Source organism: Thamnophis sirtalis, unplaced genomic scaffold (genome assembly GCF_051295495.1).
Source record: "Thamnophis sirtalis isolate CommonGarterSnake01/CBP01778 unplaced genomic scaffold, rThaSir2_p1.2 scaffold_6, whole genome shotgun sequence".
NCBI classification, from domain to species: domain Eukaryota; kingdom Metazoa; phylum Chordata; class Lepidosauria; order Squamata; family Natricidae; genus Thamnophis; species Thamnophis sirtalis.
In genome coordinates, this window is record NW_028261386.1 from 110,268,910 (window position 1) to 110,293,753 (window position 24,844).

At 37.9% G+C, this 24,844-nt stretch overlaps 1 protein-coding gene across 1 annotated transcript in view; it reads left to right on the forward strand.

The window, feature by feature from the left end:
- ASCC3 (activating signal cointegrator 1 complex subunit 3) overlaps positions 1 to 24,844 on the forward strand; it is a 223,966-nt gene that overhangs the window by 177,281 nt on the left and 21,841 nt on the right. Inside the window, exon 37 of the mRNA XM_087718718.1 lies at positions 23,661 to 23,885. Coding sequence (XP_087574844.1) covers positions 23,661 to 23,885 — 225 coding nt within the window. The remainder of the gene's footprint in view (positions 1 to 23,660; positions 23,886 to 24,844) is intronic.

Here is a 24,844-nt window from a genome sequence, read left to right on the forward strand (position 1 = left end):
AATGTCTAACAGTGGTGGGTTGCAGGCGGTATGTCCCAGTACGGGCGTACCGGTGCCTGCCTGTCATCCTTACTTGTCTTTAAACTCTTTGGAGGTTCCGCACACGTGCACGGCACATACAGTGCCTGCACAACACTCCGCTGAGCAGCTGGAGCGTTGCAGAGGCATCGCTGAAGGGTAGGACTCATGTATGCTCTGTGCGCGTGCTGTGCGCGTTCATGTGGAGAATACAGATCCCGTTACAACCGTACCGGTTGCAACGGGATCCTGAACCCACCACTGATGTCTAAGTATATATGGGGCTGTAATATATAATCCTTTTCATCTTCTCTACTGTCCCCTCTTATTGGTATCATATTATAATTATTATTACTCTGTTGTTTTGCATGTACATCAAGAGCTTATGCCCTGGAGAAATAGTCCTTGTGTATCTAGTCACACTTGGCCAAATAAATCTAATCTGTTCTGTTATATTCTACTATGCTCTACTCTATTCCAGACCTTCAGTCCTATCTGAAGAAGGATAGGATTTGCAAATCTTCCCATCTGGGAACAGCTTAAGAAGGCTGGTTTCACATACTCCTCTACCTACAGGCCTAGCACTCATTTTTCTTGGGTGCTGTCTTGGATTACCTCCAAAAGGGTGCTAGGAGAAGTAATAGTGTAGCTAATAAATATGGCTTTCCTGTTTGCATGAGTGTCCTGCTGGTGGAAATCAAGCTTCAGATAATGTAGATCTCTCCTTCTGTAAATAAATGAGTAAAAAAATATAATTATTTCTATCAAATGTAGGTTGCCTTAATAACAATCGAAGAACTATGATTGTAGCTGCATTCTTCATTTTAAAAAATTACATTTCTGAAAATACCAGTTAGACACTTTAGTTAAGCTTTTGCTTACAAATAAGTGATTCACTTTTTCAATAATGGTTTTGGCTGCCATCCTAAATTATTTGTCCCATACCTCATGCAGTGGATTCTACTTAGTACAGATTTATTTGATGAAAGATGTATTTTGGTTTGCTTTTTTGCCAACATCAGATCTTCTCTTAAAATGTAGTTTGCATCTTTCATTTGTTATCCCAGAATAAATAAAATTAAATTTCTAATATAATTGGAATGTGAAGATTTTTATAAATGTAAATTGAAGTGTAAATAATAAAGTTATCACATTTTCTTAATTAACATTCAGCCTAAGAGTTTTAGTTTCTTTTATGTTGTTTTACTAAGAGACAGTGAGTTTTTCTGAAATTGTTTGCTTTGTAGAAGAAATGAGGTATTTTAATAGAATTGCCACTAAGTATCCTCCCATAGATTCCCACAACCCACACACATATGCAAACTATGCATTAATGAGCTTCATAATTAAAGGAGTCACTTCACACCTCTATTGTTAACCAGTGGCATTGCATCTGTCCTGTTCCATTGATGCCTTTCTCACTTACTTAGTGAAGCATTTAACAGTTTTGGCAATAGGGAATTACATGGCATGGGGTAAGTAGTCTAATTAGATGCAAGTGAAAGTCCTTGGGGGGAGAGATATTTAAAAAGTAATTTGAAGAATCTCTTAATGATGCTGGCAGTGAAAACTGTAGGCTGAAGTGAAAAAACGCATGTCAACATTGCAAAACATGGTTGCAATAATAGCCATGTTCACAATTTACTCATAAGGTTTGGAGGGTAGAGAGATGTTTGATTTTAATTTATCTTGAATAAAAATGTAAATGTTTTTTTTTTCTTATTTTGGGATACATTGATTGTCTTTTTAATTTGATAACTTTTCAAAGCTTATCTTATAAAAAACAGTAAAACAAAACTCACAGAAAGCAGATAGTATTCCATGCTGGAGTGGTCATTCAGGCAAGGAGAAGATTTACATCTTTAAAGGGAATCCAGCTTTATTCCTGGCTCCTTTATTTTGCTTGCAGAAAGTTCCAGAAGTAAAAAAGATTGCTAATATGTTCTGAGAATAAAAAAAGGACTCGATAATGAATGTTAGATGGCAGAAATTGATTTCTGATTCCATTGTAAAAATCACCCCTCAGAGCAATCTGAGCACTGCCTCCACTATACACACATTCTAAATCTGGAGGTAACAAACCTAAAGTATGTTCAATGTGTATTTTGTATTTATTTTATTTTATCAACATCATCCCTTCCCAATAAATTTGTGAATCCTAAGAAAATTGTCAAAATGCTCGATTTCCAGACCCAGGAGTCTTCTTCAAAGGAGCTCATCAGCAATATGCATAAAGATTTCAGAGCTTAGATTCTAGATGGATATGAGGATCATTTTTATCACTGTAGAATAATTCTTGCTAACCACCTAGGCCCAACTTCCCCAGCTTGTTAAGTCTGGGTGATGGGGATGTAGTACAACACGTCTGGTTAAAAAGGGTTACTATAGAGTTATAGCTGATTTCCTTGTCTTCCTAGATATAAATAAAACTATCATTTTGGAAGATGGCAGGTTTTTTTAATATGTATGAACTAGAACTAGGCAAAAGGGGGGGAAAGACTGTTTGAATGCTTAATTAAAATATAACTTTTCTGATCTTGCTCCAAAACCAGCCAAGAATATTGGCAGAATGAAATATAGAAGAAGATCTCACTTAAGATTAGTTTTTCTACAGCTTCAAGAGTTGGATTTCTAAATTTCTTTGTCTGAGATGAAGGTGTTTTAGGGCACTTCAGGCATCCAAATTTTATGGGCCCTCTTGTAACTTTTGGTTCCATACTGTGAAACCCTTCACTGCACATATCCTTACTTTCTGTTCTGTCCATGTGTTTTTCTCTCTTTACCAGCTCTTTGGTTTATTTTTCCCACAAGAGGGAGCTCACAGGATCCTTCCTGCTTTTCAACAGAAGCTATGTGGATAAGACTTCATTTCCCTTTTTACTTGCCATTCATTTTCTAAAGGCTTGTAACCCACAAAGCAGCTTTTCAAATCCAGTTGCACTAATAAAATATTGAGGGTGTTATCCTTGTTTTAAATATCTTACCTTAAGAATCAACAATTTTATCACATAATTGAGCAGTGACAGTTAAAAATGTTGTTTCAGATGAAGGCTTTATTGGGTATGAAAAATATGGAAGGCCACTCTTATAGATTATAACCATACTAAACAGAAAAGTAGATTAAAGTACAGGATCATATTTGTTCTCAAGGACAAATGAATGAAAATGAGTAACTTCATTAACAATATTTGTCATCATTATGTACAGCTTTGTCACTGAAGTAAAGATACATTTTAAAATGACGCAATAGATTGAGACAAATAAATGAAGTAAACCAAGTACACTATAAATGTAATAATGTAAATTTAAATACATATTTTTCAATTAAATCACCAAAAAGTTTCTAAATGATAATTAGTTTGAATTAAATGCTAACATAGCAAGTGAGCAAAAGATTGTATTACTAAACCCCAATTATATAAAAACACTGCTTTAATAAGGCATTAAATTATTATTAAAATGCTTGATAATATTAGTAATTGATCTATTACTTTCTCAGAGTTAAGTGCCAACATTTAAATAACAAGCAGTCACTATAATATTCTACATCCAATAACTCTTAACTCATTTTATATTTAGCTGTTCCTTATAACATGATGCTAGACAAAATTTTGCTACATGCTGTATTATTTTAGGTACAATCTGGAATTATTGAAATCTTTCTCATATATCCTTCTGTCTGGAAGAGTCTTCTATTCTGTGGAATATTCTTATAACTACTTTCAAGAGTTTATCATCAGTTTATCAGTATATTGTGTTTGTATTTATTTCAGGCACAGATATATTGAGACTTTACAGTGTTCCTTTTCATTTCTGTATCTCCTGTATATCTTCCCTATTTACTTGGAGAGGTCTCTTAGCTATTCATTATGGATTTAGAGAGGATTCATAGGAAAATAGTTGAGACTGTTGGAAAACTGAAAGGGGATGCTTGTTTTCATTGGAAGACTGATATACAGTAGTTGGGCACAATCCTGAGCAGCAGAGAAGAGTCCAAATTTGGAAAGTCTTCTGTTTCGAACTCATTTTGGTTTTCCAATCAGTTCTGGAGGGTTTAGGAGTAATAGGAAAAGGCCATTTTGAGAGTACGTCCCAAGAGAATATAAGTGTATATTTTCATTAGATGATTTCATCTATCTTTTTATCTCCTTCATTAGAGTTCAGAAAAAGATGGTTACTGGAAAAGTTGGTCTTTCAAGCAGCATTTTAAATTATCTTGATTTGAAAAAGCAAGTTGAGGATTTAATTAGGCAACAGTTTAAAGGGAAACGACCATTTTATTTCCCTGTATTGAGATTAGATATGAACCTGAAAATATAGAATGTGGAATGTAGCTTCGAGTCACAGGAGGGAGAGGTTCTTTGCCCTCTGTAACATCCCCCCCCCCAAATTCAGAATACATTCCACTTCCACCACACATGTAGGGATGACAAACCAAACAGCATTGTTCACCCCCACTTACTTAGTGAACATGAAATATTCTACATAATAGAATTTATTTGATCAACAATTGCATTTCTATTGCAGAGCATTCCCCTTTATTTGAGGTTACACTACAGTAGTAATACAATAAACTTAATTTTCTTTAAGGGCTTGCAAGAGTATTAGTAAACATTTAAACTGATTTTACAACCTATATAACTGGTGCCTGCTCATTACTTTCTTAAAAGAATTATTTTATGGTACAACTAGTGGCAGTTTTGACAGTGGGATGAAAAAAATGACTTTTTGTACCATATCTTACTGAGAATTGACTGAATAGGAAACCAGTAAAATAAATGTGCAGGCTCTTCTTTAATTTTCTCTGCAGTCAGGTGAGAAAGAAGGAAATATATTTGATAAGGCTTTTAAGTATTTTAGAACTGAGTTTTTAAAAAATTCTTCAGAGCAAAAAGGGACATAAATGGATGTTCATCCTCAACTCTTTAAAGCAACCGCCTCCTTTCCTGGTATCATGGGGCAGCTACATAATCCTGGGAAAGAGACAGTTGTTTTAAGAGATGCAGAGAGGATCTGCATTCATGCCCCCATTCACTTCAACAGACCTTTTCCACTCTGAATCTAAAGCACCCTACAACCCTAATACGAGACTTCTGTCAATATCAGAATTGTCATGGAAATATAATCCCAGTTGTTTGCTGCCTTGCATAGGGACAAAACCTATCCCTAGGCTTTACCATAAAGGAATTTACAGGGTAAAACATCAAATGTAGCTAAGATAAAGTAAGTTAATGCTCATAATACATAGCTTAAAATAGGAAAAGTAACATCACGCTATCAGTGTTAAAAGTTGTAAATTTCTGAAAAGTACTTTCAATTATTATACAGGCAAGATAAAACAGATTTGAGATTATCTCAATAATATGTCACAGTTTACTTGCATTCTTCTTACGCAGGGAACCTGCCTCACTCCAATAAGTTAAAGTCTCCTTTAAGTCCATCAGACTTTTCTTTATTCTCTTCTCTTTTCCAGCAGTCACATAAATAACCATGACTGCCTTTTTTTCACTCTTTCCCAACCTGGCTCCCTCCGACAACTTCAATCCCTATGCATTAGAAATTACCAGGTTGGTAAAAGCTGTTTGTGCCTGTGTACTTAATAGTGGGGCATCTAGAACTGTGAATTCTGCTTAAAACTTCTTTTTGCAACTTAACTTGATTTATGGCAGAGCCTTTAGCAAGAAATTGCAAATTAACACTGACACAGGAATACATTTGTTTTGATTTTCCATAATACACGTAAGTGGGTGAAATTGTTTTGTGAGCTGCAGTTATTTTTTCTAGGACCTAGTGGCATTCTGAATTTTTTTTTCTTGTGCATACATTCCATGGTTTGCGTGACCTAAGTTCTCAGTGTCTCCCCAGACGTAAGTAATTCCTTCATATTCCCCCACCCCCGAAGTTCTAAAGCAAACTTTAAACTAAAACCACCTGTTGCTCTCAGCCATTCCAACAAAGCACAATCAGTAGGTAAATCAAGATGACAGTGCCCACCACTCATTGCTGACTTAGTATGCCATATCGTATTTTTATGCAGTGCAATGATGGGAGAAAATGTAGAGAGGAAAACCAAGTTCAGAAGAATGTGTACACACACACACACACAAACAGACGCAATATCTTTTTATCACTCCTAGCGATCCAGGTCTAGAAAAAAGCAGTTACATATCTCTCTTCTTTTTGACTGTTACTATTATATGATTACTGATAATATTTAATCATTTCTGTTTTAAAAAGCTGCAAAAGAAAAATAATTACAAGAAATAGAGCATAACTGGGGTTTTTTTGGAATTTATTTTAGTAATTCTATGCCATATTTCATAGGAAAAAAATATAGTTCATAAAGAAACTTAAAAGTTGGATGCAGTTTAAATGTTGATTCATTTAAGGAAGTCAAATTAAAATAGGGGTGCAATAACACCCAGCAATCCAGCAAAATAAAAAATAATAATACAAAACCAAAACTGAAATGGTCTCCGTATAAGTAATATAATATGATTTTTTTTGTGATCTCGCTATTGTACAGCCGGAATAAGTTAATATGGCACCTGGGCAATGATGTACTAAGTTTAACACATAATTCTAACCCTAAAACTCACACATAAAGATAACGGTTAAAAAACCGAACACACCCTCAAATATACATGCAATTGATTATAATCGAATGCTTTTTTCAGCCCAGAATATAATGTCCACCTTTTCATCATGGGGACAGTCTGTAAAACAGGCTGCATACTATACTAATTAGATCCCTTGGAGCACTTCATAGCTGGCATTTAAATCTAACGTTTAGCCATAAAAATAGGTGTTATACTTACCTCATAGTCTTCTGGAATCCTGACATCTAAGCATAGCCTATAAATTAATATGCTATGTATTAGGATTAGCCTAACAATCACAGTGACGTGAGATGGAGTAAATCATAAAGAACCAGTCAATACCGAAAGATTATTAATTGCAACTAAAGGTAATGTGATTGTTTATTTATTTATAAATGTTATGGTTGCTTATCTCACCTAGTTACTTTAGGCAGCTCAAAATCAAAATATAAAAATACCACAGTTCATTAAAAAACAATACTATATTATAACATCACACAAGCCCCTAGAAATAATAGCACAATTATAATCTCATATGAGTGTGCCCAGTTAACAACCAGCCAACACTTCTGATCTTTAAGATTTTCCGGAATGCAAACAGTTGTCAGGATCACAAGGGCATGTGCCCTTCCATAGGGCAGGTTCCACAGCAAAGATGGCATCCTTCCTAGCACTTGCTACGTAGATGACGTTGTTTCACTGCAGAGGCCTGGATCATACTTACCTTACTATATTGGTGGGACCCAAAGAAATCATTAGGGAGTTTCAGAGATAACCTGGTTCTGTGCAATATAGGGATTTATAGGGTTAAACTAAAAGTTCCTTTTCCCTATCCTGATTTTCAATGATTCTAGGCACTAGGAAAAACCTTAATAGCATCACATACTGTAGATGGATAATGATGGAAATGTATAGGTAAGATATCATCAAAATGCTGGTGGGAACCTCTGCCGCCACCCGGGCAACCTGGCCGGCCTCTCTCTCTGCGGCGCCGAGTCTGGGAGGAGCTGGTGGGGGCTGCAAGCGCCACAGGATGGACTGAAGCCGGAGGCGACACCCCTCCTGCTGGGTAGGGCGGGCTGCCCTCCCTGCCTCTCCTACCCCCTTCCCTCTCTTCATTCAAACAAACTCTCTCTAAAACAAACATACACACACACACACACAAAGTTGCACCAGGAGGATGAAGTTTGAATTCCTCCCCCTCCCTCAGACCCAAACGTACCTTTTCCAGCTGTTTCAGAGAGGATTTCAACTCTGCTCTTGCCTGCCATCATGAAAAGAAAAAAAAATGTAAAAGAAAAAAGGCAAGAGCTGAGGTCAGGCTGGGCTAGTTGCTGCCAGAGTCACCATGGATGACTCTGCTTAACTGTTTAAAAAAGCCTCTTAAAAAACGCCCTCTACAGGAGGCAGGAGAACGACGTGCCTCATCTACGTCAGGAATTGTTTGGCTTTTAACCCTTGCTTAACTCTGCTCGAGTGATCATAAAGTCAGACTAGATGAGGCATGTCGTTCTCCTGCCTCCTGTAGAGGGCGCTTTTTTAGAGGCTTTTTTAAACAGTTAAGCACTAAGCAGAGTCATCCACGGTGACTCTGGCAGCAACTAGCTCAGCCTTTTTCCTTTTACATTTTTTTTTTCTTTTCATGATGACAGTGGTGAGGCCCTGCCTCCACTGCCTCCCCTGACTGCACGTCCCTGCATCTGTCCTACTAAGGCAGATTCTGCCCCTACTTCCATTACAAGTCTTTATTTTTGTTTTTCTGTCAGAAAGATAATGTGCTTCCATTCTTTTCAGCCATCTCAGTAATAGTAGCCATTTGTTTTTCTTTGATCCATTTATTAACTTCATGGTTGTCTTTCCGTACTCTCTTGAAAATGCAATGTGTTATAACATTATGTGTTACTTATCACTTTATATCTCTTTCTGCTTGTTCAGAGGAAAACACACATCTAAATCATATTCTGCCATGAAAACTCTATCCATTTGTCCTTTCCTCTTGTGTCTATGCAACTATAGTACCAAGATTTCTGTCCTGATATAGTCTTTAAATGTCTTTAAGGACTACTGACTACTGCAACATACTGTATATATGACTGTCTTTGAAGACTACTTGGAAGCTTCAGGTGGCTGAGAATGCAGCAACATAAGCTTCAAATGTGTGTGCCTCAGTGTGCTGTGTCACATCTATTTTGTTAGCTTTACTGCTTGCCAGTTTGCTTCCAGGTGTAATTCAAGGTGCTGGTTGTTACCTATAAAGTCCTAAATGGCCTAGGGCCTGGTTACTTGAGGGATAGCATGTTTTCCATAATATCTGCCCAGCCAATTGAATCACATCGGAGTTGGCATACTCTGGATTCTTTTGATTAAACAATACCATCTACCACGACCTCTGCAGCAAGCACACCTCTGCAATGCGCTCTACATGGGGCAGCCCTTGAAGAATATTCGGAGACTTCAACTCGTCCAGAACGCAGCCGCGCGAGCGATTGTGGGTGCACCTCGGTATACCCACGTTACACCTATCCTCCGCGAGCTGCACTGGTTACTGATCAGTCTCCGGATACGCTTCAAGGTGCTAGTCGTAACTTATAAAGCCCTTCTTGGTATTGGATCTGGGTACTTGAGAGACCGCCTGCTGCCAATTACCTCCCACAGACCCATTAGATCTCACAGGGTTGGCCTCCTCCGGGTGCCATCTACAGCTAATGCCACCTGGCTACTACCCGGGGGAGGGCCTTCTCTGTGGCAGCTCCGGCCCTCTGGAATGAACTCCCCACAGGGATTCGGACCCTCACCTCTCTCCAGGCCTTCCGAAAAGCCGTCAAAACCTGGCTTTGCCGGCAGGCCTGGGGGTGATGAGTTCCTTCCCCTCTCGACATGTATGGTTGTGTGACTGTTGTCTACTTTTATTATTTGTATTTTGTCTTTTTATGTTCCCCTTTTTCCCCCTTGAATTGTTCGCCGCCCTGAGTCCTCCCGGAGAAGGGCGGCATACAAATAATAAAATACAATACAATACAATACCTTCTCTGTAGCAGTACCTGCCTTCTGGAATAAAGTTCCCTCCAAGATCTAGGCAGCCCCCACCTGCTGTTGTTTGAAAGGGTTTTGAAGGCCTTCACCCAGGCCTTTAGCAAGAGTGAGCAGGCCCCCTTCCCTTCGGATTATGTGGATTTGTTTATTTTGTTCCTGTTGGGTTTTTTTTGTTGCTCTTTCCATCTTCACTCTTTGTATATGGTACTTTATTTATGTTTGTCTGTAGCTGTCTCCAATCATTGGAGTTTGGCAGCATATAATTTTAAATAAAGGTAACATATCTTTAAATAGTGGTTCTAATTTGGGTTGACCACTATAAGAAGGAGGGGATATAGTCCAAGATTTGTTACAAGAAATAGAAGGGCAAATTTTGAAGTATGAGTGAAAAAAATGGATGAGACTAAACTCCTAATTGCTTAGAGAAAAATGTGGTTTATGTAAAAAAAAAATGTGAGTTGCCTCTGCCAATGTTTTTTTTTCTTTTTAAGTATTTATCTCTCCAATTAATGTATGTCAACACCGTCATTTAAGACAGTCAAATGAAAAATTATGTATTTAGGAAATGATCTATAGGACTTAATTTCTCTTGCATTGCATTCTATTTCTAATATTTGATCTGATGTTCAGAATGTAAACAGCAGGTGGGCTATCCAGTCCATAAGACAGAAGGAAAATGTTTGTAGTTTAGGTCTTACAGAGATACAGATAAATTGATGCTATTTAAAATAGTGTGCTACTGTAGAAAATAGGGAATATTTCTTAATTCTTTCAGATTTTTTTTTTATCATTTCATTAACTGGGGTTCTAAAAGATGTTACTGTTGAATGCTATGTAAGCTGTAAGAATGCATGTTCACCTTCTCTCACACAGAGCAGATGGATGCTTGACTGGCTGCTAATCCACAGCTGGAATGGTTTCAGCATTTTCCATGTTGCTGAGTTAGAGTGGTTTTCTAGTGGACTGAGAGGGCAGCAGGAGAGGGATATCATTATTCATCCGTATCCCAGTGGGATTGCTGCCAGGAGAGATTAATTTTTTCTCTTATGCTTGTAAAACAAGCTCAGGTGGAGTCTGTAATCCTCAGGGCACGGGTGGCAGATCAAGGAAGATGCTACAAAGCTAGTTAATTTTCAGATTCTAGGGGAAACAGAAGCTCTGTTAGATGTATAAATACATGATTGCAAATTTAAGTAGCTCAAATCCAAATGGGATCTTCCCAGACATCTGGTACTGAAATCTCTATTTTTCTTTGTTTTTAATAGAAGTTCTTGCTAGTTCGAATTGCAGGAAAAGTAGCTCTCTTCAGTTACTTTCCTCTTGGCAGATCTATTAAATATATTTTACAAGTAGTAAATAGGAATGTAAGATGCGTCGAAGTATAGAGAGCACAGGTTTATTGAATGTGCACACTGTATCCTTTATTACAAAATAGCCAAGTTAAATTTTCCATTTTTCACTCTGTTCTCTTTCCCCCAGTCACCAACATATGAAATAGCATTCATGTAAAGTCCAGTGCTCAGCAACTCAAGCAGATTTCTACATAAACATGTAAGGATTTCTATTGTTGAGGGTGGGGATTCTTTAAAGATAGAGCCATCAGCCAATATTTAGCCTACTGTCAATGTCCCTGCCATTATGGTCACCAAAGAATAGACTGGTTTTAAACTACTGAGATTTAGCAAAATATGTTTTTATCATATGACTTTATATAGTAGCTTCAAACAGCAGCAAGACTCTAGCCCAGAGGAAGAATCGTTAGCTGGATTAGTTATGGAGATGGTCTTTCAAGTTTCAATATCCCCTGTAGATCCAGTCTCTTTTATCCCAGAAGTCTTAGAACATGAGAATTGGCTCAGTGATACTGGAAGGCTATTGTCACTTAAGGAATTCATAGCCAGAATCCCTTAAGACTCTCCACTATTTAGATAGGAGGGGTACTCTTATCCAAGGGGATTAAAACACCTTAGTTAAACCTAGACTCTGTGCAAACGCATTGATCACTTACATCTATACAATATCTTGCAATCCTAGCTGATACAACTCACTGTTCAAACCATTACATATCTTTGGAAAATTTCCCATTATAGAAATAACACTTAGACTTATATACCGCTTCACATTGCTTTACAACCCTCTCTTAGTGGTTTACAGAGTCAGCATATTTCCCCCAACAATTTGGGTCCTCGTTTTACCCACCTCGGAAGGATGGAAGGATGAGTCAACCCTGAGCCGGTCAGAATCAAACTGAACTGCTGGCAGTCAACAATCAGCAAAATTAGCCAGCAATTTTGGGATGGGGAAATTGTCATACAGACGTCCACATGTTTTACATGTGGTACGATTTCAATTTCAATTTTAATGGATTTGTATGCCGCCCAATCCTGAAGGACTCCAGGCGGCTTACATAAAAACAGTTTAAAAATATTAAAAGAATTTTAAAAATACAAAACAAAGCGGATTAAAAAACACACCATGCACTCAATCTTAATGGGGCTGAAGCTCAATCAGAGATCAGCAGCCCCAGGCCTGCCGGAACAGCCAGGTCTTAACAGACTTTCGGAAGGCTGAGAGAGTGGGGAGGGTCCGGATCTCAGGGGGTAGATCGTTCCATAGGGCCGGGGCAGCTACAGAGAAGGCTCTCCCCCGAGGAGCCTCCAGAATACATTGTGTAGTCGAAGGCACACGGAGAAGCCCCACCCTGTGCAATCTTATTGGGCGCTGGGAGGTATGTTGTAGGAGGCGGTCACGGAGATATCCAGGTCCTAGTCCATGTAGGGCTTTAAAGGTAATAACCAGCACCTTGAAGCATGTTCGGAGACCAATAGGGAGCCAGTGCAGCTCACAGAGGATAGGTGTAACATGGGTGTATCTAGGTACACCCAGTATCGCTCGTACAGTAACATTGCACCACAAGCTTGAGAACTTGTGCTAATATTTTGGAGAACATATTCTAATGGGACAATGGAACTTGCATGGATTTTGATTCTCTTGAAAGCCTTTATATACATGCAAGAAATTAATACGGTAAAATTGAAAACCAAGCAACCCTTAACTTTGGGGTTGTTAACTAGCATAGGGGTTATTAGTACTTGATTGGTCTGCTTTGTTTGGGTATCAATGGATATGTATCCTCTCACTGTACACATTATTTAAAATTCAATCTGCAGATATTCTTATGGAAAAGAGGCATCCATAAATACATTTTTTTTTAAATTGCTTAAGTAATGCTAATGTTTTAAAATATAAAAGGGAACCATATCCTATGAATGCCTTTTAGTAATGTCTAAAATAGTTTCTCACTTGAAAAAGAATTGATTTTTATCATTAAGCTGCTAAGCTATTGAAAGCCACAAACCACAAACAAAATTGTACTGACAGATACCAGCATTCCGTGCTGTGTGCTGGGTTTTTTTTGTTGGAAAAGAAAACACAGTTACTTGAGGCTAACAACAGCATTACATCGTGAGCTTATGAGAGAAGAGCAACCTTAAAACTGAGCAGTTATCGAGTGTTCATATAGCTACAAAGTCTGGCCTGGGAACCCTTTCTCTCAACATATTCCTCACATTGACTCATAGTCTCCATCTTGTTTGGATTTAATGTAATTTTGTTCACCTTCACTCAGCCCAGTAGCAAATTCAGGCAAATTCAAGCTATCAACTGTTTCTTGGACCTGGATAATAAATAGTAGTAGATCTGGGTGCCACCACCATACTGAGAACTTCAATATTGAATATTGAATAGCATGAGGGATAGTATATATCAGTGGCCTAGCCCTAGAGATTAATTAGTAGATACCATCACTATTTTCTGAAAACCATCTGATGTGAATAACTATAATATTGACACAAGATTCGATACAAACAGATGATGCAGAAGGATTCCATGGTCACTGCCTTCCAGTTTCCAAGTTAGGTATCCATGAAGATAACAAAACTAGTCTCATTATCAGTATCATTCAAATATACTTGGAGATACAAAATCCATTCAATGAAGAATTCCTTCAATAGAAACCTTAAAAATTGGACATAGGCACCACATACCATTGAGGAGCCTCAGTGGCACAGTGGTTAGAGTCCAGTACTGCAGGCCACTCAGAGGTGGGTTTCAGGTGGTATGGTACGTGCGTACCGGTGCCAGAAATCCAGCATGCGTTTGCATACCAGGGCCTCTGGAGGCCCCGTACCAGAATAGTCCCTCCCCTGGCCAGACCCCCGCCACTCACTCATACCACAGGCCTTCCCTCCTCGTCCTCCAGAGAGCCCATACTGAGAGAGAGGAAGCGGGTTGGTTTGAATGCGGGCGAGCAGGCAGTTTAGTGGCCTCCTTCACTTGTTCAGGCAGGCAGAGAAAGAAAGTAGCCAATGGCAAAGGCGCTCGCCTTCACCCTTGGTGGTGGGGGTGCTTTATTGTGCATCTCCTTCCTTTCTTATCCTGCCCGAACGAGTGAAGGAGGCAGGTGGAGAAAGGAGAGCTCCTTCACCCTCGGCTATCGCGTGCCTCCTTTCTTTTTCCACCTGCCTGAACGAGTGAAGGAGGAACTCACTGGAACTAAACCGTCCACTCACCCACATTCAAACTAACCCATTTCCTCTCTCCCTGCATGGGCTCTCTGGAGGGGGTGGGAAGGTCCCTTCCAAGACCTCACTTGTTCTGGCAGCACCCCAGTGATAGCAGCTGAGCAAGGGAAGGAGGAATTCTAGAAGTTGAAGTCCACAAGTCTTAAAGGTGTCAAGTTTGAACACCCCTGGGGCTTTTTTGTAAAGGGTTAGGGGTGCAAGGGTCTTGTAACTTGACAGCTTTAAGACTTGCACACTTCAAATACCAGAGTTCCTATGGCAACATGACTGGAGGAGGAATTCTGGGAGCTGAAGTCCACAAGTCTTAAAGCTGTCAAGTTTAAATACCCCTGGGTTTTTTTTCTAAAAGGTTAGGGGTGCAAGGGTCTTATAATTTGACAGCTTTAAGACTTGCACGTGACCATCCAGTCACATGACCGCCGAGCCATTCCCACAAAACAGGACACACCTACAGAATAGGTTCTAAAAAATTTGAAACCCACCACTGAGGCCACTTCTGCTGACTATCGGCTGCCTGAAATTTGGCATTATTATTTTAAAAGAATCAGTTACTTCCATTTTATTTAAAATCTAAAGCTAAGTATGACTTTGAAGCTAATTGTAATCAGTGTTTGAATTGCTGGATTGTAAGTAATCATTAGAATGTTATGGGATGTTTGCAAACTCACTATAGCCATTAAATAGGAGTAAATCTCATATTTTTTAAGAAGAGAAAGATAAAGATTCATATTTGAAAGACCTGTTCATATCTTAACTTCACTGCTGCACATTCTCCTTTATGACACTTCAAATTGGAAGGAAATAATTAAAAAATATGTTCTGCACTGAATGTGTTATTTCTCCAGCTATTTCCCAAGGTCACTGCAGGTAATGGAGATTTAAAATATGAGGTCAGAGAAGTGTTACTTCCAGATAATGCATGACTGTTTCCCTGACATACCTGAAAGGGAGAAGTGGACTGAAATTATAACATTTGATAGCCAGACAGATGAATTGGTACATCATACTTTGATTGATCAGGCCAAAAATAAACAAACAAACAAATACCAATCCTTAAATCATCCTGAATGTACAAGCATAAATTTTGTACAAAATGTACAACAATACATTTTACTCTATATATTCAAAGCAGGAGAGAAAAAAATAAGACATTTGTCTCTTCAAACCATTAGCAAATGTGTCCTTAGTTCTGTGTCTGCCTGAACAAATAAAAATTAATTTGCATTCATAAAACGTTAAAAACTATTTATCCTATGAAGCTGGTACCACAAACCAAACCTTGTGGAGTAGAAATAAACTTCTAAAAATAAAAAGTATAAAAATAAATATCACAAAAGTAAGTTTAACTATAATATTGTTAGGAGCCACTTTAATAAAGGCATTTTCTTTTGCTTGGTTTGCTACTTATAATTTTAGGACTGGCTTAATTCCATCTGTTTGCTAGTAGATGTTGGTGGGGAGAGCTGGCTTATATATTAGCCTTATAATTAATAAACCACCCAAGAATTGAATATTCCCCCACATACCAGTGGTGGGTTGCCAATTTTTTTACTATCGATTTGTGCGTGCTCACGCGTGCATTTTTGCACCTGACACTTCTGTGCATGCGCAGAAGCATCTGGGTAGATGGGCGAAGCCTCCCGCCACCACTACTACCAATTTGCCCGATCTGGGCCAAACCGGAAGCAACCCACCTCTGCCACACACAGATGCACACACACATAGGTGCGTGGTTAATACACACATAGGTGCGTGGTCAATAGGTTAAATGGCTGGGTGAAAGAAGCAAAATTTTAAAATGCATATGTTTAACCTTATAGCTATGAAAAGCAAATCGTAAAAAATGAGCAAATAATTTAGAGAAAATGTTTTTAAAACTGAATCAATACAGGGCAAATATTTTTACTAGCCTTCATCCATTTCTTTACAAGTGTTGCCTTTTCCTTAGAGTCAGAGAACGGTGGGGTTACATTTTGCTCGTAACTTAGTCAAGGAACAATAAATGTTTCTCTGTTTTCTTTTTTGATAAAATAAACTTAACAGAAGACTTGTAGCAGGCTTTTTTCTTAGTACAAGCTTCATAGTTTCTGTATTGATTTCTTTTTCCCATTTTTTTCCTTAATGAGAGAACAAGATGAGAATTGGCTCAATAACAAGGATAAATGGACTTCTCTCCTATCTCTAGGTTACAATATTTTCAGATATTTTTTTCTATCCTAACTCAACTCAAATGAATTTGATAGTAAAGTTGAAGAATGCTCTATTGTGTAGTAGGCCCAAAATATTGGCATATTGAATTTGAAAAACATCGTAATACTGATAGTTTGACTTTATCACAAACTACAGAAAACAGGTGTTCCAGGGTAACACTTTTGGTAGCAAGTAGACCATAACACGTGCTTAAGCATCTAATTTTATATCCAATTGTCTTTAGAAGATGACATTAAAGAGCATTGAGATACATATATTAATGTTTTATTTTATGTTAATCTACTTTGTTATGCTTAAAATCATATGAAATATGTGTAAGTGTTTTTAAAGTCATTTTAAATAATGTACTTGATATTGTTCTGGTTTTTTTCCCTTAAGATGCTTTCCCTTAAGACAGGTTGAAACACTAAAAACAGAGATGCCTTTAATGCATCACTAATTGTGGGGTGATGATTCAGGTATGTGCTTTCATACTGATGGAAGTGTATCTTTCTACATTTTCTCCCCATAGCAGTTTCTTCATCATCCCCATAATGTAGAGATGAGATTAAATGAGGCATAATGCAATATCAAACTCAGTACCGTGTAATAAGTAAATTAGCTTAGAAACCAAGAGACTGTAACTAGAACTCTAGCCAGGAGACTGTGAGTTCTAGTCCTCCCATAGGCATAAAAGTAGGCTGGGAAAACTTGGGCTAGTCGTTCTCTTTCAGCTGAATTCATAGGTGGCGCAGTGGTTAGGGTGCAGTACTGCAGGCCACTTCAGCTGACTATTATCTGCAGTTCAGCGGCTCAAATCTCACCGGCTCAAGGTTGACTCAGCCTTCCATCCTTCCATGGTGGGTGAAATGAGGACCCAGACTGTGGGGGCAATATGCTGACTCTGTAAACCGCTTAGAGAGGGCTGAAAGCCCTATGAAGCAGTATATAAATCTAACTGCTATTGCTATTCTTGTGAGGAAAATATGAAGGGGGGGGGGAATATATGCACATTTTTATTCACAGTGTATGAAATATGAATACTGGCTATTTAGGTAACTTTATCTAAAGATTTGTTTAATTATAATTATAGACATCCTTCCATTATACGTGTTGCTCATGAGTGCTAAACAGTTTTGACTGTAAAACATTATTTATAATGCTCTTTATTTACTCTTCCTGTTTATTCCAATTTCCATGGTACTTCCAAAATCCTTGTTCAAACTTTTTATTTTCTGTATTTCTAAAATATTTTATTTATTTATACATAATTTATAATCTGCCCCAATCCCAAAGATGGCTAAATACAAAATAGCTAAAATAGAAACAATGCAAACAGTAGACTAGAACTGGAAAAATAAACCAAAAAAACAAAATCTGGAATGGCAATCTATAATCAGCCGCAGCTGAAGGCTGATTGGAACAGTGTTGTTTTAATGTTTTCTAAAACTGAGTAAAGTTAGTACTGAAGAGACCTCCAGAAGGAAGTTGGGAAGGGGGCTACTATCCTATGATTTTTTTAAAAATAAGGGACCTCTAGGAAACGCTCTCTGGATGACCTCACTAGATTCATTCATTGCAAGACAATAGGTGACATTTATCAGTGCTGTGCCATTTAGGGTTTTAAAGGTCATAAGTAACATTTTGAACTGAGTCTGGAAGCTTATTGATAGCCAATGAAGCAACATTAAAATGAAAACTATTCTACATTGGCAATGTAGAATAATTGAGGGGGACCTAGTAACTTTGCTCCCAAAACTTACAGCCATTGTAGCTTCCAGGTCATCTCTGAGGCAGCCCCAGTGTATTACAATAGTCAGGTGAGTCGTGATCAAGGTGCAAATTATAGTTGTCAAGTAGCCACTTAGAATTTAAATTTTATATCATACCCATTGTTGTTGGAAGTCAGAGAACCTAGGAAGTTTTAATAATCCACATAATATATGTGTGGTTCCAAGCAGTGTGGCCATTTGGAATTGACAGATGGAAATGTTGTCAATACAGATTTTCTAAGTGCCTTCCAAGATTTTTTTTGTAGGGCACCAGTGTGCTAATAACTATTTGTGTTATTGGGTGAGTGTTATCCTAGCCAGAGCAATTACCAGGACCAATTTTCTTAAGAATGCTGTGTTTATGAACAAACAACAGATTTGACTTGGAGAGATTTAGTCTGAACTTGCTTTGCTCCATTCAAATTGTCACAGTCTCCAGACACCTATTCAGAACTTCCAAAGCCTCTCCTTTATTTCCTACAGAACTGATGTACAGCTAGGTATACCCGGTTTCCCCAAAAATAAAACCTCCCCAGATAATAAGCCCAATTGGACTTTTCAGCGCATGTGCTAAAATAAGCCCTCCCCTAAAATATTGCAACACAGCAATAGCCATGAGGTAACTGTTCTGACCCCCCCCCCTCTTCATACACCAAAGCACGCCAAGACAAAGATACTTCAAGGATTTATTAACACACAGTCTAGACCTTGGCAGCAATCCAGCACAGACTAGACCTTGGCAGCAATCCAGCCTGCCAAGATAGCCACGATAACGTCTCCAGCTCTAGTAAATACATTGATTCCTGCGACGAGCTTGTGGAAAGCCATTCCTCTTATAGTCTTGAGAGGAGCCTAATTACCACCAGCTGAGTTCAGTTTTCTCCTGTAACTGCATAACTGTTCTTTACACCTATTAGCCCTCTACTGCCGGGCATCCAGGACCAACTCCCTTGCCTCCTCCCCACTGCTCCAATGCATGACGTCAGGATCACACTCCCTTGTCTCCTCCCCACTGCTCCAAGGCTTGACTTCGGGAGCACGCTCCCTTTGGCTCTCACTGCGGCGTCAGGCCTCAAGTGCCTCCTGGTGGCAACCAGCCTCTCTGCGCCCTGCTCGGAGTCGGAACCCTGTCCAGGGTCCCCCACATCTTCCAGAGCCGACTCATAGGGCCCCTCGCTGTCAGAGTCTGGTGGCAGCTCCAATGGCTCCTGCTAGGCCACAACAGGTAACCATGTCACCACCTCCAGCACCTCAAAAATAATAAGACCTCCCCGAAAATAAGGCTAAAGCTTATTGGGGAGGGGGGGTCAAAAGAAAATAAGACCCTGTCTTATTTTTGTGGAAACACAGTACTTCACTCCAACCTGATGGATAAACAGTTCATGTAAATGTTAAATAACATGAGAAAAAGCACTAGGCTCTGTTGAACTAAAATAGAATACAGGAAAAGAAAGTGCAGGTTCTCACCAAAAAAGTTTTAGAAGATAAATTAATATTTCCATAGACTGAATGAAAAGTTTATATAAGAGGATAGGGAAATTGCTTGGACAGAGTGAAAAGAAAATTATGTTACAGACTATCATAGAGGTATGGATGTATGCTAATACAAAGAATACTTGCCAGAATGATGAAATGAAAGATGATGCAAATGAGAAAAACGTATATAAGAAAATAATTGATGAACACATACATATATGTATATCACCTTTTAAATATTGTCGTAAAAGCCAATCTGCAGTGCTAAATTTACATAATATATTACTGGTGCCTCAAATTCCACATTAAACAAGCTTCCCAGTATAGTGTTGATAAAGAGCACAGTTGCCTTTACAAGCTCAGGGAATGTGAGAAGCTGAATTGGTTTGGTTTGGTTTAGTTTAAGACTCTTTGTGTTACAAATTAATCAGTTTGGCCTGAGAAGTCTACAACTCATTAACTTTAAAGGCTTTGCTATTTCTCATGGTTGAACTTAAGTTTTAACATAAATAAGCCTTTCTTTTGTCACCTGCATTGGTCAAGCTATTCCACAGCTCACAACTCTATCCAATGTATATTTGCTTAGGAGTATTACTGACTTTGATGGCACTTGGTCCTTAGTTATTTTGCACCAGATTGTGATTGTGCTGCATAATATTATACAGGCTGGCTAGATGTTAGTCTTATTATATAGAAGACTTAGTGCCTGCAGCTTTAAATCACTATAAAATATGTTGCTAAAATAGAGCATGCTTGTTTTTTTAATAAATCTAGGAACTGGTATACAGTATAAATCTACATTGGAGTAAAGTAATTTTATGCTTAAAATAATTTGGATGAGAGAATAACATTGATGAAATAAAAGGAACTTACAAATAATATTAATTGAATGGAAAATTGCTGTAATTTCGGTTCCACCACAAAACCGCGTTCGACTAAAGCGCGCTCGACGAAACCGCGTACCTGACGTCATCACAGTGCGACGAAAAAAGCACGCTGTGAACAATAAAGCTAAAATTAACCCCTAAACCTAACCCCCCTAAACCTAACCCTAAACCTAACCCTAAACCTAACCCTTAACCTAATGCTAAACCTAACCCTTAACCTAACCCTAACCCTTAACCTAACCCTAAACCTAAACCTAAACCTAACCCTTACCTTAACTTGAATCGGCTTGCTTTCAAAGCGCTTTTTAAAGCGCCCTTTTTTATCCGTGGTCGCTGTTGTCGCGCTGATGATGACGTCAGCGACGCGGTTTAATCGGGCGCGCTTTAGTGGACCACAGTTTTGTCGTGCCACGGTAATTTCAAGCTATTATTTTCCCAAGCTCTTCTGGTAGTAAACTATGTATTTTAAGACTTTTGGGTCCTACCCCTTGGTATATCTGTTTTTGTGAATTTTCACTTGATACTCTATATGTGACTGATTAACATTTAGGTGGCAGTAATTCAAAATTAGTTTTAAATTGGGAATTTAAGGTGGGCCTTTAGATCTTATCAGAGACCAGCTGTAGCTTTTTTATAATAATGGTACCAATATTTCCTGAACAAAACAAATCTATATCATTATTTCCACTCTTTGGAACCATTGATTTTGAACTGCTAGGTAAGGCAAGAGAAAACTCAGAATAAATGTTTTTTAGGCTTTAGTGAAAACTTCAATAATACAACAGAAGTTTATGGATTTGAAACTCATTTTTAGGCAAAAGGGTAAATGAATGAATAAAAATGCAAAGTGCTTCTAATTTTATCTTTGACACAAAATTGTATGAAAGTATAAAAGGACCACATCTTGTGATACCCTAAAATCAATAAATATGATCTTCCATCATTTTGGGAGATCTGAGTAGATTTAAATGCAAATAAAAACTTGTAATTGCTAACAGTTGTGAAAATCCTCAGTCTGAGAACTGAATAGCCATTGACTATTCAAATGTAGAATGATAACTGAAATGTAGACACAGACTCAGTTCTATTTTAAGGCTGCATGATGTTAGTTCATGCTTCCAGTGTTACTTTTGTTCTTGACAATTTAGAAAGGAATACATTTTATGGCCTGTTGTAGCTCTCTTTCCAAGAAGTGCTACAGCATATATTTTTGAAATTGCTGTTTGGTTACAAAATCCTGATTATTATTATTTTTATTATTTTCACTGTAAAAAACGAAAGGGGGAAAGGGTTGAGAGGAATCGGAATAAATATTTGTACCAGTGCAACCAAAAACTGTTGGGGACATTTTTTTTCAGCTGTTTCACTTTTCTTCCTCATTATTTCCTCTTGGCCAAAAGGAAATCCAGGAAAGAAGTTCTATGCTTCTATCAGAAAGCTTCCAAATCTTGTGTGATTTTATGCCTTCTATGTCAGCAGATACACTTTTACTATCAGCTCCTGTTGAATTTCCAAATTCATTCAGCTTCTTACTGACACTTAATGGAAATGAAGGAACAGTTCATTTGGCATTCTTAATGTTCTTATTGATGTACCCGTTCTCCAATTTTGAACAGTCTTTTTAAAGTGGTTCTGCCAGGCTCTTGTTTTTGTTGTTCATAAATTGGCATTGTGTAGTCTGTGGAACTTGCATGGCAGATTTGTGCTAAAAAGGGAAATGAGTGCAGAAAAAAACCTGAGTGAACAGCAAGGCCACTTTGATTTGATTATGAAGGATGTTTCTTTATTCCGCCTGTCTTCCTGCAATCTGAAAACAGTAGCAGGGGGTTACAAGCTGAGTTCATCATAGAGTTGTCAATCACTGCCATTTCACATTTGCAGTGGAAGATGTCTTTATTCAAGGACAGCTGGGCAAATCAGAAGCACAGATTTGCAGTTAGTAGCCTGTCCTGCCTATGCTAAGCAAACAGGGACAGGGCAAGCAGACCAGCCTGTCACATAAAAATATAATGGACTAGGCTGACCTTGGTGCCCTACATTCAGCTTCGTTCCCAGATGCATAAAAGCTCCAGTGCTCATTCTCAATTTCCTTTAATTACTTACATGATGTAGATAAGAAAATGAACTTCACTTACAATCATCCATCACAAACTCATAGGAAATGAAGTAGGCAAAGTGTTTGAAACCAGAGGAGTATTTTGGAAGTAAATAAAACAGGTTGTTTAAAGGGGAGAAAGGAGACTTTTTCTGTTTTCCAGAAATACCTGCTCAGCTGCAGCCATTCTGCTGATCCCACCCCTTAGTCTGTCTCATGGCTAGAGCTACCAAGCCCCAAAAAGAAAAATCTCCTTGGTAAATATCCCTTAAAATATTGTTAAGGGATGTGGTTTAAATAAGAGTGAAGCAAACATGAAGAATTCTATAGGGCTTAAGATGGCACTGACCCTTTGGTTCAGAAAATAAATGACCACAGTTTTCACAAAAGAATGGAAAAGACATCACGGATTAGGTAGCAGTTGTCTGCAGTCTGTCCTTTAAAAAAAAAACTGTTCAAAGCCCATGACATTTTTAGAGGTTGCTTAGGTATTATTTCTAGGGTTTTCTGAATTATTATTCAAGTTTTTTATCCTCTTGTCTTGAGGCTTTATCTGTCAATTAAAAGGAATATTTTATTGTACAGTAACCATGTGAACACAAGTAAAACGTATTACAATTAATTCTCATACGCAGCTTTCACACAGTTAACTTTAATTAATCTGCAGTTGGCCAAATTTACAACTGAGAGAGCATTTTTTTCTGGAAAGGATTTGAAATTTTGCCAAAAACATTACTATATTGTAAATGTAATCCAGCCTTTTTCTAGTGCTTCTTGTGCTTGTGGATGAGAATAAATCTGAAAGCTTTAGGAACACTTGGGTAACTTTTTTCCAAACTGTACTTCCAACTGTGGTCCATATTTCTCGTAAGTGGTTTTATTAGGGGCTTGGGTAAAATTTGCCAAAGGAAGCTCCTAGTTGTCTATATCCCAGTTCTTTCCAATTTTTTTACGCTAATGTTCGTTTCCCCCCCACCTCTCTCTCTCTTTCTCTCTTTCTCTTTCAGGATGCTGAAGAATACACAGACCTCCCAGTGAGGCACAATGAAGATCAAATGAATAGCGAACTGGCCAAATGTCTCCCCATTGAAGTCAACCCACATTCTTTTGACAGCTCACACACCAAATGTCATCTTCTATTGCAAGCCCACTTTGAACGTGCCGTGCTTCCATGTCCAGATTATGTCACTGATACCAAGACGGTGTTAGACCAGTCAATCAGAATATGTCAGGTACAGTTAATTCTTTATGCTTAATTGTCTAGTTTGGTATTTATGACTGCCAAAATCTAGATTTGAAAATGTGCCCGAATTGTTGATATTATTAACAAAATATGTTGCCTATTTTATTCAAACAAAATATATTGACTTGATAATATGATATTTTGGCAATATGCATACGTGTTTATAAATGCTCAAAATATACAGGCCTCGGATAATTACTATGCACCATAATTACTAAAAATCATTTTAGTGTATATACATTTATAACATTACCTCTGTACTGTTTATGTCAGTGCAGGTTCTCACTGCCTGTTTCTGAACAATATATGTAATGATTTGAAATAAAGGTCAAAAGTTAAATAGGAATTTGATAAGCCTTTATCAATTTTTAAGCCAAGATCATTATGTATTTCTTTCCCTTCAGAGTTGATAAGATACAGTTCCACCTAATACTGATTAAATATGATTACCAAAACAGAAGCGATTTTTTTCATGATTACTTCAGTGACATAAGGCTACTCTTATGATATTCAGCCTTAATCCTTTGAAAAGTATTTACCCTGTATATGTTAAGCACATTTCAGCAGAATATCTATGCGGTTCTTTGAGTACAGAGTTACGGCCATAATTTTTTCTGTACCTAGTAATCATACCTTGCATTGCTATATCTGTTTTTTGTGTCAAAATAAGAAATGGTTCTTGTCTCATAATCATAGTCTCATATAGTGGTATTAAGGTACTTACTTTTTGAACTCTTTTGGATGTTCATTATTTCTGCATAGATATGACCTAAAACATGATCTGTTTTAGGTCATATTTTAGACCTAAAGTTCTAAAATTATATAAAGAAAACCCAATTAATTAAATGAATCAAAATCTTTACACTTATTTATTTGTTGAGAAAACGATACAAAGCTATATACTGTATTTGGGACAGAAGCGTATGAATCTTTGCTTTCTATAAATGA